This window comes from Triplophysa rosa, linkage group LG10 (assembly GCF_024868665.1).
Source record: "Triplophysa rosa linkage group LG10, Trosa_1v2, whole genome shotgun sequence".
NCBI lineage: Eukaryota > Metazoa > Chordata > Actinopteri > Cypriniformes > Nemacheilidae > Triplophysa > Triplophysa rosa.
The window spans coordinates 11,506,831-11,523,740 of NC_079899.1; the positions used below are offsets into that span (position 1 = coordinate 11,506,831).

The window sequence follows — 16,910 nt, forward strand, 5'->3', positions numbered from 1 at the left end:
TTCGTTGTTATTTTTATTCATTATACTTTATTATTTATTACTTTATTTAAAGAGTGTTAAAACATGTATTCGTGTATATTGATTATTGTGTGCTTAGTCTAATGAGGCTGTTAACAGGAGAAACATAACACTTGTTTATCCCTGATCAGCTGTTTGTGTTTCGTTTTCCACTCCATCCGAATAAGAAAAGAAACCGATCAGAACTGCAGAGCTCTCAGTATAAAAGGCAAGCAGGAACTCTTCGTGCATCACAGCCCAAACTATCATCATGATCACATCAAGCCAACTTTGGCCGACTTTTGCAGCAATGCTGATGAAGATCCGCAGCATCATTTCGACCCTGTGGGTATCTGTCTTGACGCTGGTATCTGGATCACGGGCGCAGAAAACACTTGTTGCTTCCAGGACAAGTCCTCCCAAAACTCACTCCAAGGAGCAGAAGGAGATATCTGATTCTCAGCTGACCACTCCAAGTAGTGTAAACTACCATTTTACCCGGCAATGCAATTACAAATGCGGCTTTTGCTTCCACACCGCAAAGACCTCGTTCGTCTTGCCTATTGACGACGCAAAGAGAGGCTTGCGACGTCTGAAAGAAGCAGGTAACGTCACATTTCAGCTTTTGAAGTTGATGAGCATGTTTTCATCTTCTGCTTTTTAATATTGTCAATTGGCTGTTTTAGGGATGGAAAAGATCAATTTCTCAGGTGGGGAGCCCTTCGTGCACCAGAGGGGAGATTTCCTGGGACTGCTGGTGAAATACTGCAAAGAGGAATTGAAACTGCCGAGCGTCAGTATTGTTAGTAATGGCAGTTTGATAAAGGAAACCTGGTTTCAGAAATACGGTAAGGCGTGTGAGAATCATTCATAACCAGCAGAGGGCAGCACGTGTTCATTGATTTACAACAAATAGTTAGCCTAATAAAAATCCTAGTATTAGAAAACGGGATCTATGTCTATTGCATTTGTATAATTTGTATACAAATATACATCTAACAATTCAGTTTATTCCTTTTCTTTTTGCTTAATTTTACAATCATCTTCTACAGGTGACTGTTTGGACATTCTGGCTATTTCTTGTGACAGCTTCAATGAAGAAACCAATAAAGCCATAGGTCGAAGTCAGGGAAGGAAAAGTCATTTGGACAACCTACATAAAGTACGTAACTGGTGCCGGGAGTATAAGGTGGCGTTCAAGATCAACTCAGTTGTCAACACCTTCAATGTAGAGGAGGACATGAGAGAACGCATCAGTGTTCTAAACCCAGTGCGCTGGAAGGTAAAATGACTTAGTTAATTACAGCCCAAAAATGACCCATTAACTCTTTTATTTACTAAAGAGCATTGGTTTATCAATGTCGGGGTTATGAGTTCAATTCCATATGATTGCACATAATAATATGATGCAAAGCCTGAATGCATTGTCACTTTGGATAAAAGCATCTGCCAAATGCGTAAATGTGAATGTATTGTAATGCACACAGGTCTTCCAGTGTCTGCTAATTGAAGGGGAAAATGTAGGGGAGAACAGCCTCCGTGAAGCAGAGAAATTTGTCATCAGCGATCAGCAATTCCAAGACTTTCTGGACCGCCACAAGAGCATTAAATGTCTGGTTCCGGAGTCTAATCAAAAGGTAATGTTGATGAACCGAGCCTATATTTTGTGTTGTATATTTTTACGATTTGGGAACTAACGTGGTTTCAATTTACCAGCAATACAACAAACAAACATACAGTTTCATATCATGTCATGTCATATCATCATATCATGGATAAAACCGTCTGCTAAATGCATAAATGTATCATTACCAAAGCCTTTATACTTCCAATTGCCATGCATTACCAATTGAACTGAAATGAAAGTGTACAACTCTATTCTGAGATGGCAACCCGAGACTAATAATAAAGACAATATACAGTAAATCATTCTACTGCTTTGAATAATAATTGTTTATTTATTTGTCTATTTTCTATTACAGATGAAAGACTCCTACCTGATTCTCGATGAATATGTAAGTGATATTTTCTTATCAGCAACTATTACTCTGTAAAGGATTTTATATTAGATTATGCTATCATTAGTGTCTGCTGTGAATGATTTCTTTATTTGATTACGCTATTATCGAACTGTAAACGATTCCTTTGGATTATGTCATCATATCAGTAGCACATAAATCGTGGATAGAAATATAATAAGGCCCCCAGTAATTTAGCCCATATTTTCTTTAATTTGGGCTTCAAATTACTGTTTTTTTTCATAGATAATCTTTTTTCTCTTAATAATCAGTAATCACACTGTCTTTGTTATATAGTCAGAATGAGTCATGAATTGACTTTTTTATCTGATGCTGCAGATGCGTTTCCTGGATTGTCGAGAGGGCAGAAAAGATCCCTCAAAATCCATTCTGGATGTTGGTGTGGAAGAGGCCATAAAGTTTAGTGGTTTTGATGAGAAAATGTTCCGCATAAGAGGAGGAAAATATGTATGGAGCAAAGCAGACATGAAACTGGATTGGTGACCCTTCCTATAAAATACAAAATTTTCTCCTTGTGACTATGAATATTTTATTTAATGTGATTTGTTAAAAATAAACTCCATATACATGGTTCCGTAAAGAACCTTTACCATCTGAAGAACCTTTTTGTTTCACAAAAGGTTCTTTGTGGCAAAAAAAAGGTTCTTCAGATTATAAAAGGTAGGAAAGAGATTGTTCTTTATAGAACCTTTCACTGAAGGTTTCTTTGTGGAACCAAAAATGGTTCTCTATAACATTGCTGTGAAGAACCTTTTAACCTCTTTATTTTTAAGAGTGTATGGTGGTTAACTGTTGCATGAACATTGCATTAAATTATATTAGTTCAAACTCTACTCACAGTCACATGTACATAGGCTACTGCATTAAAATATAAAAAAATGATATATATACTGTATATATACATTTTTTTAAATTTAAGGCTTATTCATTTGTAATATACAATCAAGCATATTTTTGTATTTGTTTGTACTGTATTTTTTTAATGTATGCAGTTCATTATGTTATTCAGCTTTATGTGAAGCTTTTTTGATGTGCACTTTATTTTTAAAGTACATTTGTATGTACTTTGTCATAGGAAGAAGCATTAAGATAAGTAAGAAGAATGTATGTATTATTATTGCGTTAATAAATGTAATTAAATCTCAGCCTAGTTTGAAACAGGGTTTTATTTATTTGACTTATTTGCTATTTAGAAAATAAATACTTTTGTTGATAACATCTTTTAGGTTGTAATAATGTTATTATAATTGTATATATAGCTCTAAGAGTGTCAGGGTTCTGGTAGACGGAGAGCACACCACGGAGGTAGATAAGAAAAAAGGAGTTTATTTAAAAAACAGGAAAATCCAAAAACAGGTGAGTATTTCAAAAAACAGGTATATCCAAAAGCAGGTAAGTATTTCCAAAACAGGTATATCCAAAAGCAGGTATGTATTTCAAAAACAGGTAAGTATTTCCAAAACAGGTATATCCAAAAACAGGTATGTATTTCAAAAACAGGTAAGTATTTCCAAAACAGGTATATCCAAAAGCAGGTATGTATTTCAAAAACAGGTAAGTATTTCCAAAACAGGTATATCCAAAATCAGGTATGTATTTCAAAAACAGGTAAGTATTTCCAAAACAGGTATATCCAAAAACAGGTATGCATTTCAAAAACAGGTATATCCAAAAAAAAACAGGTAAGTATTCAAAAACAGGAATATCCAAAAACAGGTATACTTATCGGGGTAAAGAATTGCAGTGAAGACAACAAGACTGAACATGGAAGAACAACAAGGTGCAAACTTAAATAGAGTCCTGATGATGTGATGCAGGTGTGGACTAATCAAAAATGGTGGATGTGCGGTCGGTGCATGCTGGGAAACTGAGTTCAGAACTCCGGGGAAAGGGAACGGGTGAAGCGAGCTGACGGTGACGACATGGGGGGCGTGGCCGGTGGTGCTGAAACCGTTACAAAGAGCATAGAAAGTTACACTGGTATTAACAATAACCATGAGTATCGATACCGTGTAAATACTACACATATGATAACATTGTAAATAATTTAGCCCTTGTTTAAAGTTTTGCCTTAAGAGCCACAATAGTTACAAACTCTCTCTCTCGCCACACTCATATTTTGAGTGTAAATCAGTGACCAAAAAAAGAGAAAGCACAAAATAAATAAATAAATTTAGATTTTCATTCAATAATTTTTCCAACCGTATTGTTTTTTCTTTGTTAAATCAATAAATATTGATTGTTTTTTATTGAAATGGTTGTTGGTGTGGTGTTCGTAGTGGATGCAATGTAGATAACACGTTTACTTGAGTGTCTCAAATGTACCCAACAGAGGGCGCTAGTGTTCATCTTTCGCTTCTGAGAGACACACATACATACACAGATATACAGAGACGCACTGTCCTTAAGCACAGCACTAGGAAATGCTCAGACTAATGGCGTCTTCACAACGCGTCGGACGGATCAGTTGATTCTTATTTGTACCTGGAAAACTACATAAAGACATAAGGTAAAATACTCCTGCGGTTAATCTGTTTTCAATGTATCTGTCTGACACTACGCTCTTGTATTCACAGCATTCTGGATACACTATGACTTTCAGTAATGAAAAAATGTGTGCAGCGTTCGTCCTTTTAAATAAAGCAGTATGTTTATGTCAGCCAGCTCAAAATGTAATCAAATCTCTATTTCATTTGCCAATGCTTTGTTGGCTACATTGAGGTAAAACGGCGAACTCTATACTTTCTTTCTTCCTGGATGTGGTGCTCTGATCAGATAGATTTGTTTACCCGAGGTCTAAAATGGATGTTTACTATTATTATTTTATACAGGTTACTTTCTCATTCGGATAAAGGCTGTAGTCTGGAAACCTTGTGAGCTGCTTGCCTGCTCTAGCTACTAATTGTAAGCATTATAGGCGCGTGCAACGTTGTGAACATCATAATGTACAAAAATGTTGCACGCGCTTGTTATGGCCAGAAATGCTGCCTACTGTACCGTAGGCAAGCAGCACCCACGGTTTTGATTGCACGACCCGTGGCCTCCGGAGCACGCGGTTTATTGGTTTGCATTTAATAATTTGCACATGCAATTCATATTTATTACAAAAGCGCTGTCTACAATTTTGCATTGTCGCAAAGTAGCTTATCAGAAAATACATTTTAGCACAAACAGTACAAGAGAAAAAGGAGTATAGAAATGGAAATGATATAAAATATGAAAATGATAAAGTACATGAAACATTTGCAATAAATTACCAGTTGTTAATACCGATATGTACCAGTTTGACAGCCTGCGATCATCCCATGAAAACAGTGTTTTACATGCTTTTAGATTGAGTAATGAAGGGATGAAGTGATCTTCCATGGGTTGTCAAAAAGAGCTTGTTGTCTTCTTCAGTGATCCAGGCCGTAGAGATTCTCTGTTTGTGTAAATATACAATGTAATAGTTCTGAGGACATCATTTTCGCTGGATTTGTTTTTTAGGGATGTATGAATTGTTTTCCTGACCAACAGACATACAGTGCTTAAAAATGGTGTATTGATGTAGTTGACTCTTTTTAGCCTCAAAATGTATGAATAGACCCTGACTCTCAGCACCAATGACCAATTTTAGTTATGAAATAAAGGGCATTGCGATGTGTGTGTTTCTTATTGATACATACAGTTCAGGTGGTGTTACCTCAAAAAAGTCATTTGTGGTCAACTTGTAATGTGATGTAAAGGAAGTTCGTTTATCTTAGAGTGATATTTACAGTCAGTGTCAAAGAAAATATCTAGTTTGCTGAAAGCCACTGTTTTAGTGTACTTGCTCTGCTATTTACTCAACACTCGGCATTCATAGGATCGATGCTTATGTACAGTTTGTACAGTATCAATAATGCTGGCTCCAAATTTTAATTTGGATGAGCTAGCATTATGTGACACTTTAAACAGTCATTATTTAAAAAAAAAACTTAAGGTTATCTATACAGGTTCCTACTTTTAAGAAGGGTTTATACTTGTGATTACAGCATTTGGTTACATAGTTATTTCAACCCACCATTGGGTCAAAAATGGACAAACCCAGCCATTGGGTTATAAATTAACCCATGCTGGGTTGTTTCAAATTAAATTCTGGGTTGTTTTAACAGAATATTGGGTAAAACATAACCATATTCTGGGTTATCTTAACCCAGCCGTTAGGTTTGTCCATATTTGACCCAACGGTGGGTTGAAATAACCCAGCATTTTTTTAGAGTATAGGGCGTCTGATAAGTGTTATCTACGGTTAAATTTGACTGTGTAATCAATGCATTTGAAGCATTATCATCAAAAATCATATGCATTTTCATCCATCTTCTGTAAAATGCCAAGTCCTCTTGTTCATTTTAGCTTTCACAGTCAGGAGAACAGAACCCTGCACTCATACTCTCTCACCTTATATGTGGTAAGGTGCATGGGATCGCTCTATACTAACACAATAACATTAATGGCCTGTGTGTTATGTAATTTCACAGGAGAAATTATACATTTTACAGAGATTAGATAAATGTCTTAGTCATAACAAACAGAAAGACACACCCAAATGAGGCAATTCACTGATTTTCCAGACCATAAAAAGGCGACAGTCACAGTGATTTTATTTTAGAAAGATAAGTCATCATGGTTTGTGGGTTGTGGTCATCCAGCTGCACTGGCAGCATTTAAATTAGGGCTGAACGATTAATCGAAATCGAATCGCAATCGCGATGTGAGATGTTGCGATTTGCTAATCGCAAGAGGCTGCGATGTGGAAGCGATGTGAAATATAGGAAACGCGTCTGTTCCAAGCCCGCTTTGAGTGGCATTCTTGCTAACCAACAGAGTGAGCGCACCTCCGTTATGCCTAATCAAAAAGAAAAAAAAAACAGAAAGAGGGAGAGAGAGAGAGTGTGTTATTATGGCATCTGCAGAGTCAGATCGATCATATTAGGCAAATAAATACTAAAGAACCATCCAATTCAGGAGACCGCACACACAGCCTGTGTTATACTCGCTCTCTTCCCCGCGTTGCGCGTCTTGCGGACGAGCCGTTTAAACTTGACGCGCACACATAGCTCGTTTCATACTCGCTCGTCTCGCGGACGAGACGTTTAAACTTGATGCAGAAAGAACTCACACGGACATTCGAATTGGACAGAAATACATTATTGCAAGGCTAGCAATGATTCACAACACTGGCAACTATAGTTATAGTTATATAAAATACAAATACTAGTGGAAGGCATAACTAAAACTTTACGTATTTTCTGTCATTGTAACGTGCAAAACAATTACGACAACGGTTAAACAGTAAACGGAAAAGCCTACCTTACAATTGTTGCTTCCACAATATCGAGGTCTGAGTTTAACGATGACAACAAAAAACGACAACAGTCATTAAAAGTTGTCTTACACTGTACCAAAATTCTACGAGCCATGTTGGTCATACAGGTGCTACATATTTGCGCTGTAGTGTTAATGAAACCTAGCAGAAAATGTAACACGGACCTTTTACGTAGTTGCACAGGCTCAACCTGTGTGTGTTTCCTGGAGAATATTGAAGTTCAGTAAAAGAACTGGGTCTTACAGTGGATAAAAATTTAAAATTAAGATGGAATGATAACAATGGATAATATTTCTGAGGCACAACGCACCTGCAGAAAGAAACATTATAGCCTATGTCATACAGTCTCATTATGGCAACCTGAGTGGGAGGAGCCAAAGCACCACAGCAAAAAGGCTGAATATCAGGGGAGGTCACATAAATGTGGCATATACATATGTAGGCTACCTCACAACTACCTTAGAAAGTTTTGGGCTTGATTAAGTCTATTTTATCCACGGTCTTCCCCCACGGCCATTTAAAAGAAAAAAATGATGTTTCATACGCAAGGCAGGCTCTGTCTTTTTTTGTGGAGCTAAATTATACTTACAGTATAATAACTGAACAATCATAATCCGTTGTCCGTTCATTACAATAACTCACATCATTACAATCAGTTGTCCTCGATAATTCCATGTTGTTTTGGTTGGCTTCAACAAGAGTCATAACGCCATCTAGCGGACAAAACATGACACACTCAAGCCCTAAAAATGAGCACACGCTTTCGACATGAGGAGAGCACGTTATTTTCGCCTGTTTGGACTCTTGAACCACACGTTGGCATTGCATGCTTGGTTGACCCGATTACACGTTGATAACGTGCGTTTATCACAAGAAAAAACGGGCGTCGAAAACGCGCGTTTTGGCCGGCTAAAACGCGCGCTCAAAGCGTGCGTTTTCGGTGGCTCCTAAGCGCACGTCGAGAACGCGCGTTTTCAATAGCAAATCACACGTCAAGGACGCGCGTTTTGATGCAAAAAGCGCACGCTTCCGTCGCGCGTTTTTTGGTTAACTCAAAGCGCACGTCGAGAACGTGCGTTTACACGAAAAATCACACGTCAATGACGCGCGTTTGCTGTCGAATCGCACGCTTTTGACGCGTCAGTGTGCAATAAGACGCCCTACCAGGCGTTAATGGTATTTGGCGGTTGTATTATTGACAGGTAAAAGCCTAAACCTTAAATATATGATGACCCAATGTTTTCCGATGTATTTCCAAGAAAAAGACAGTCTTGTATTCAGAACAATATGGTCGTTTCAATCGCTGAATCAAAAATGAATGAGAATTAAATGTCAAAGCTCAAAAACAGACAATTAATCGTCATAATCGTCAAAGCCCTAAAACAGACAATTAATCGTCATAATCGCAATGATTTATAAGACAATTAATCGTCAGTCAAATTTCAGAATCGTGACAGCCCTAGTTAATAATGACGTAATTTGTTACGTTTTTATTTAGTCACAATTTCACATCAAGCTTATAATTATCATTAAATATTTATAACGGATTAATATTATATCCTGTAGCATAGGTTTTTTAATGTTGAAAAAAAGAAAAAATAGAAAAATACATAAAAACTGCATTTAAACCTGCGCGGAACGGTATAATACAAATAGAAAACAGACAAAACACAACGAACAAAACGCAACGTATATCGACAGTCTGTGATATATGGTTATCTTGTTTATTTTGTTTTACATGTTCTTGATAAGAAAAACAAAATATAGGTCTATTTTACTCTGGTGAAAGTCTGTTCAACAAGCCGACGGTTAACAAGCCGACAGCGGAGAAAACGCGCTGCTCTTCTCTAACTCCCGGTAACAAAACCCAGATCTGACAAGAATATCTGGCTTTATTGTTTATAATGTTGATAATAAATAAAGTAAACGGGCTTGATACCTCATGCCGACTGTTAAGATCCTAAAAAATACCCCGCAACAAAGACAGAACAATAAGTGCTTGTTTCCATGTTTATTAGCTACTTGACCGTCACCGGAGGAAGATATTTCCTGCTGATCAGCACTGCATATAAATATTGTTTTCTCTGTCGTTCACGGTCAGTGTCTGTCTTGTTTAGCTTTGCATCAATAAATAAGGTAGGCCTATTTATTTCAACTAAGGTAAGGAATCACAGCTCGTTTTAAAACAAACAAAGAAAGCATCCGTGCGAATTTATTTACATGCTGTAACTTGAATTAAGGCGACGACCCTATTTGAACTTCTAGAAGGAAAATTCAGGCTTTTAGGTATGGAAAAAGGAGCCAGTGTTATGTTAAGGCCAAATTCATTAACATGTGCATTACTTATTTTTAACGAACGAAAATGAATTTACTAAGAACAACCGCTCCGAAGAAGTATAATAAATGAATTATTCTGAATCATTTAATATTACGTTGGTATTTTTATACCAAATGTAGGACATGTTAACGAATTCTGTGGCTCGCCAGTTTTTAAACATTTTAATATGGTGATGTGAGTCGAGCATTAAACGGGCATCCGGTGTGTAAACTTAAAATATTTAAACTAGCTTGCGATCTGAGTTAACAAAGGTTTATGAACACATACAAATGATTTTTTATTTTCTATATATTATAAAATCATTACAGATGAAGTGAAGAAGCGTTGAAAAAGGCGTGACAACTAATGTCTTCTGTAGCGGTAACTTAACCTTGTGCTGACTCAATGTTATTATTATGAAAAATACTAAAATTCAAATAGAATTTTTAATATTCAAATAGTTCTTGGGGATCGAATATTCGTGCACATCCCTATTGCTCACGTGAACATATACAGTAAATTGATGGCATGCATATTGTTAGACACTTGCTGAAACGTGCCTTAGTCGCCGTCTCACAGTGGATCGTGACACATCAAGGATTTCAGCTATTTGCCTTGAAGTAAATCCAGACCCCACCAGAAGTTCTAGCTGTGGCCTGGTTACATCATAGGATGGGGGCCCTCTACCAACATACATCAATGGTACTTGATACCCACTTGCACCTTCTGGATGTATAGAACAAACAGACAGCATTTTCTATAGGATGTTCGTAAGAACTCGCATGCAAACTACATGGTCATAATGTGCATTACGGACTGGTAAATAATTTCTGCTCATTAACAATCGACTGGCAAACTGGAGAAGCTGCAACAAGTTTGTGTTTAATATATACAAAATATATTTCTGATGGGCCCTTTAATTTGGGTGTAAATGTCGGTCACCCCATTATATCGTTATATGAAATTAAAGTGTGCAATAGACGAAAATATAATAAACGTAATCAAACTACCTTGATTATTGGCCTCGTCTCGCAGGATCTGAATGAACGCTGATAGAAGATCGATTAGTTCTTGCTCAGAAGCAGCAGTTCCAAGTTGTAACCCGCGTAAACTGAGCAACACCGTTTCCAATCTACAAGCAGCACACAACAAAAACATGTTCAAGAAACAAAAATATAGATTAATTTCGCACCTGGTGTATATGCGGTTGATAAGCAAAATACGCAAAGTACCGGTTTGCACAAACAATCGCAAAGTCGAAAAAAAACACCATTAGTGTGTGGCTACCGCACAGCACTAAAAACTGGAGACAGACAGTTAAAAAAGAATGTTAATCTTGCTGGCCTAAACTCTTGTTCAAGAAAGAACTCACACGGACATTCGAATTGGACAGAAATACATTATTGCAAGGCTAGCAATGATTCACAACACTGGCAACTATAGTTATAGTTATATAAAATACAAATACTAGTGGAAGGCATAACTAAAACTTTACGTATTTTCTGTCATTGTAACGTGCAAAACAATTACGACAACGGTTAAACAGTAAACGGAAAAGCCTACCTTACAATTGTTGCTTCCACAATATCGAGGTCTGAGTTTAACGATGACAACAAAAAACGACAACAGTCATTAAAAGTTGTCTTACACTGTACCAAAATTCTACGAGCCATGTTGGTCATACAGGTGCTACATATTTGCGCTGTAGTGTTAATGAAACCTAGCAGAAAATGTAACACGGACCTTTTACGTAGTTGCACAGGCTCAACCTGTGTGTGTTTCCTGGAGAATATTGAAGTTCAGTAAAAGAACTGGGTCTTACAGTGGATAAAAATTTAAAATTAAGATGGAATGATAACAATGGATAATATTTCTGAGGCACAACGCACCTGCAGAAAGAAACATTATAGCCTATGTCATACAGTCTCATTATGGCAACCTGAGTGGGAGGAGCCAAAGCACCACAGCAAAAAGGCTGAATATCAGGGGAGGTCACATAAATGTGGCATATACATATGTAGGCTACCTCACAACTACCTTAGAAAGTTTTGGGCTTGATTAAGTCTATTTTATCCACGGTCTTCCCCCACGGCCATTTAAAAGAAAAAAATGATGTTTCATACGCAAGGCAGGCTCTGTCTTTTTTTGTGGAGCTAAATTATACTTACAGTATAATAACTGAACAATCATAATCCGTTGTCCGTTCATTACAATAACTCACATCATTACAATCAGTTGTCCTCGATAATTCCATGTTGTTTTGGTTGGCTTCAACAAGAGTCATAACGCCATCTAGCGGACAAAACATGACACACTCAAGCCCTAAAAATGAGCACACGCTTTCGACATGAGGAGAGCACGTTATTTTCGCCTGTTTGGACTCTTGAACCACACGTTGGCATTGCATGCTTGGTTGACCCGATTACACGTTGATAACGTGCGTTTATCACAAGAAAAAACGGGCGTCGAAAACGCGCGTTTTGGCCGGCTAAAACGCGCGCTCAAAGCGTGCGTTTTCGGTGGCTCCTAAGCGCACGTCGAGAACGCGCGTTTTCAATAGCAAATCACACGTCAAGGACGCGCGTTTTGATGCAAAAAGCGCACGCTTCCGTCGCGCGTTTTTTGGTTAACTCAAAGCGCACGTCGAGAACGTGCGTTTACACGAAAAATCACACGTCAATGACGCGCGTTTGCTGTCGAATCGCACGCTTTTGACGCGTCAGTGTGCAATAAGACGCCCTACCAGGCGTTAATGAATACTTTGGCTTTCCATATTTAACTTGATGCGCACACATAGCCTGTTTCATACTCGCGCGACTCTTCCCCGCGTTGCGCGTCTCGCGGACGAGCCGTTTAAACTTGATGCGCACACATAGCCTGTTTCATACTCGCACGTCTCTGCCCTGCGTTGCACGTCTCGTGGACGAGCCGTTTAAACTTGATGTGCACATACAGCCTGTTACCTTGACGCACGCGCGCACCCTGTGTCAACTCACGCCTAGCTTCGCGTTTCAAACAAATGTAAATTCTATCTAACTGTTTTGCTAATTTCACTTGGATGAAATTAAACATTCAGCACATTTTCTACTAGTTTTAAAAAATCCCACATACTTAAAAAATAATAAATCAGCCTATGTAACCTATGAACTATTTTAATAATTCACTAACACAATAGAAAATGTTATGGATTTAAGGGTTACAATGGGAGTTGTATTTGTTTTAATGGAAACTATAATAGTGTACACTGGTATTTGGATTCTATTGGTGTGATGTAATCTTGAAGCTGGGAACCAATTGAACAACAGTAAGCCCGATTTGAATAATGCCCAAAACACACTACAAAAATGAATTTTGTAATGGTTTTAATGGAAACAATTAGAATTTCTGTAATGTTTTTGTTGTTGTTTTCTTTCAGCAGGGTAATTATACCCATACTGTGCTCCACACAACAATATTGAGCTGAAGTTTGAATTAGAAAAGTTAAAATCGCAAATCAAATCGCAATCGCAATGTCTGTCAAAAAAATCGCAATTAGATATTTTCCCCAAATCGCACAACCCTAATTTAAATGTAGTCATTTGCTTATGAGATATTTGGTTAAATACATAAATGTGGAACTCCTGGTTAGCTAGAAGGATGTGTATGGTGTGATTCTAGACTGTACATCCCTGGAAGACAACAGGAGAGAAGTTTTTGTTTGCATTGTAGAAGTGCGTGCCACTTGCTCCAATTTGTATTAAGTACCATCTGATGCTACAACAAGTATTGTTAAAACTGTATAATAAAGAAGCTTGACCTTGACTTTTCCTGGTCCTTGCATTTAATGCATCTCACTTGCAAAGTCTGACCACACTTTTGCCTTGAATTTTTATAGGAAATCCATGAAGACGGTTTCTAGCTGTCCTAATGTGTTTTAAGCTTGGCAGATAAGCGTACTGTATTTTTACCCATACAATAGCCTTGTTTGACTTCTTCAACCTCCACACACATATATTTGATACACTAAATGCATTACGGGGCACTTAAAGGCTATATGGTCAATTGGTAATATGTACGTTTTGAGAGAAATGGACCATTCTGCAGTTGAATTACAGGAAGCAGTATGACAACACACCCATTGTTTAACTTAAGATCTTATTGCCATACCAACGAATGAATAATGAATGACAATAAAGTTTTACAATCATGTATTATTTACTGTAAGATAAGGTACTTCTATATCAATTACCACTGAATTCCTCCTGATTCAAATCTGTGTTGCCATTACAGCTCAAGGCGATGTTTTTTCCCATAAACAAGCAGAAGGGCTGTAGATATATTATATATAATGTTGTTTCATCATTCCTATAAATGATATCAAAAGCTGCATTGTTGTTGCCTTACAGCTGTGCTTGAGAAAGCAGTTACTGCAAAGCTTTGTAATGCAGACACTGACTAGACTGTCTCAGGGCAGAAGGTGACCTCAGCTGGATCCCAATTGCAGGATTAATACCAGTAGCTTCATGTTTACAAGTTGCACAAAACAGTTTACAAAAGGACAGTATGTCAAGAACGCATGGTCGGCGAACACCCTCCGCAGAACTACACCATTTAAAACTTGCCATAAGGTGCACGGCTCCATTTTTTAGTTGTTGTTTTTTTTTTTAAAGAGAATCATCTGAACCACAGGAAAGTGACGTCATCCCTGATTGGCTGATGGCACCCCAGGAATATTCAAAGTCCCAAGCCCCCAAGTGAGATTTGATGTAAAAAGGCAACAAACCGTGAAAATTGTATGATATTTTTTATATACATTGCTTTAAATAGAGAAATTTGAATGGAGAATCATGATTCGGAGTGAACAATCATTCTGCATGCTTGTGTTTTCACCTGTAGCCCAGTGTAGTGTGACGGGCATCATTTTTATTCATTCAGTTCTCACAGTCAACACCCACTCAAACCTGGAAGCGCGCACCCAAGCCAGTTCATCAAGCGTTACCACATGTGGTTGGTGATATAATGAGACATTTGCATGTTAATATCTGGATGGCAGCGTGTAAACTCATCATGCAGTGAGTACTGGAAATCTATGCAGGTACAACACAGCATCATTCAAATGCCTGTTGTGGCTTTAAAGGGATAGTTCACCCAAAAATGAAAATTCTGTCATCATTTACTCACCCTCTTGTCATTTCAAACCTGTATGACTTTATTTCTTCTGCAGAACAACAGTGGTACCCATTCACTTCCATTGTACGGACACAAAACCAAGTCAATGGGTGCTGCCGCTGTTTGGTTACCAACAAAAAAAAAACTGTTTGCTTATAAGTACATTGTGATATATTTTCTAGTACATTTTTTCCACAATGACTTTCAGTTTGGTGCAGTTGTTTAGCATGCTGTCTGTCGCATGCTGTGTATTTATAATAGCCTGTGAATTATTTTTGTGTTATTAACATTTCATTGGTTGACTTCACCTCAGGGCCATTTTTGTTAGACTCCGTAACCGCCTGGTAGCTGCTGTGGCTTGCTGCCACAATTTTACAACTTGTAATGTAACTTCAACAAACTACAGGGGTCTTCGAGGGGGCAAAACTGAAAGCAACTTATTACTTTTTCTGAACAAAGCTGTGCTGATGTTTGATATGACACGGCACATTTTCTGCTTGTTGTAGTAGAGTTTTTGTTGTGTAATACTTGTTGTTTATTATTTTTTAGGATTTAAGTTACCCGTTTGGCATGTATGAATGTGTCTTCAGTGTGTTTTTGTCAAGGGAGTGTTTTTTGAGGCGAGGAGACCAGTTTAGACATGTAGTGAATTCTGTGCTGCTCTGTACCTTTCCCCTCTTAACTGCGTATTCCATGTACTGTACAAGTATATTGAAAAAAAAAGATCTTTAAAAAAGAAACATTTATTTTGTTGGCTAAATAATTCACTTTCATATCTTTCTTTAATCAGAAATGTAAGAATTGTTTTCTTGTATCAAATTATAGACTTTATTTTCTTCTTTTAATTCAATAGTTTGTTTCGTAAGGCACAGAACCTTGAGTGACAACAGGCGGCGTTCACCTCAGGCTTTCAGTATTTGATTGTGTCAATATAAATAAGTGCTCCACTGTATACTTGTCATATCCGCTTAATTTTTCAGGCACAAATGGTGTGCCACAAGGCTTCTGTGGAGGAAGATGTCACTTTAGATCTAATTTTGTCTGATTTTGATATGGCTGTCTTAACTTTTCTTTAGCCTTCACAGTAAAGTTAAAATGTTTTAGTTCAATTCAGTTCAATTTTATATAGCGCTTTTCACAATGTGCATTGCTCCAAAGCAGCTTTACAAGAGAAAATAAGAAAAACAGAAAATCACAGAAAGGTAAAACACAGCACACTGCATGGTGTTTAAGACCAAGCAAGATCATTCTAATAAATAATATCTAATAAATAAATAAATGCAGTCTCCCGGTGAGCAAGCCAACACTGCCCTGCTTTAATCATATAGTATTCATCATTGACAATAATTGCGCTTTTTTAATCACACTGGGAACATTATAAGCTATTCCAGTTTATTGATTCCTAACTGGAAGTATATGTATTGCACAAGAATAGTTTTTGTTTTTGCTTTGTTACTTATAAACGACAAAATTGACACTATTTAATTACATGTATATAGAATAGAATAGAATTTAAAAATCTTTATTGTCATTGTTCAAAAAACACTGATAGAACGTTTAGCAGCTCTGACTTTAGGGGGTCCTGTCAACCACTTCAAACTGTATGGAACATGGGTAATCAGCTCAAGCAGATTTAATCAACCAGGTTTACTTTTCTGGTCTGGTTAACCAGTATGGTCTTCCAGAATGACCTCATCCCACTAGTTGGTAGTTCAGTTGATCAACCACCGAAAACAGCTTGGTGCAGCTAATGACCAGCTCCAACTAAAAACCATTTAAAACCATTCGAGTTTACAGTAGGAACCGGACACATCCCATGTCTGCTGAAGTGATTGGACCGATTAGTCATATACTGTAGAAGGACACCATGATGATCATTAGGCTACCACAAAGCTGCCTACCAATCTAGCTCATGACGTTCAAGGAAGTTTCTTTGGGAACGAGACCGATGGTTTCATAAATGACGCATGTCAGGATGGAAGGCGCATGTTTTATGCAAGATCGTTATTGTGACCTTGTCCGACTCACCAAACTACAAAATAACCCACAATACATAGTATAT

The 16,910-nt window shown here is 37.5% G+C and overlaps 2 protein-coding genes and 1 long non-coding RNA gene across 4 annotated transcripts in view; 2 read left to right on the forward strand and 1 right to left on the reverse strand.

The window, feature by feature from the left end:
• The first annotated feature begins 111 nt into the window (after positions 1-111).
• On the forward strand, positions 112-3,174 carry rsad2 (radical S-adenosyl methionine domain containing 2). Its single transcript, XM_057344071.1, has 6 exons — positions 112-602; positions 684-845; positions 1,050-1,279; positions 1,485-1,634; positions 1,980-2,012; positions 2,355-3,174. Exons 1-6 carry the CDS (start codon positions 269-271, stop codon positions 2,517-2,519), a joined length of 1,074 nt encoding a protein of 357 aa, XP_057200054.1. The 5' UTR covers positions 112-268; the 3' UTR covers positions 2,520-3,174.
• Positions 3,175-4,422: 1,248 nt separating this feature from the next.
• Positions 4,423-16,910, forward strand: part of rnf144aa (ring finger protein 144aa) — a 38,560-nt gene continuing 26,072 nt past the window's right edge. The window contains exons 1-3 of one of the 2 annotated variants that reach the window (XM_057344541.1): positions 4,441-4,545; positions 14,350-14,472; positions 14,576-14,774. The gene's annotated coding sequence lies outside the window, so the exon portion shown is untranslated. Of the gene's footprint in view, positions 4,546-14,349; positions 14,473-14,575; positions 14,775-16,910 lie in introns of both variants that reach the window. The other variant, XM_057344543.1, reaches the window with a different exon arrangement.
• LOC130560628 (uncharacterized) lies at positions 8,573-14,324 on the reverse strand. The gene is made up of 3 exons (XR_008963723.1): positions 11,264-14,324; positions 10,711-10,832; positions 8,573-10,426 (listed from the first exon to the last, which is right to left on the reverse strand). It is a non-coding gene; the product is annotated as an uncharacterized LOC130560628 (long non-coding RNA).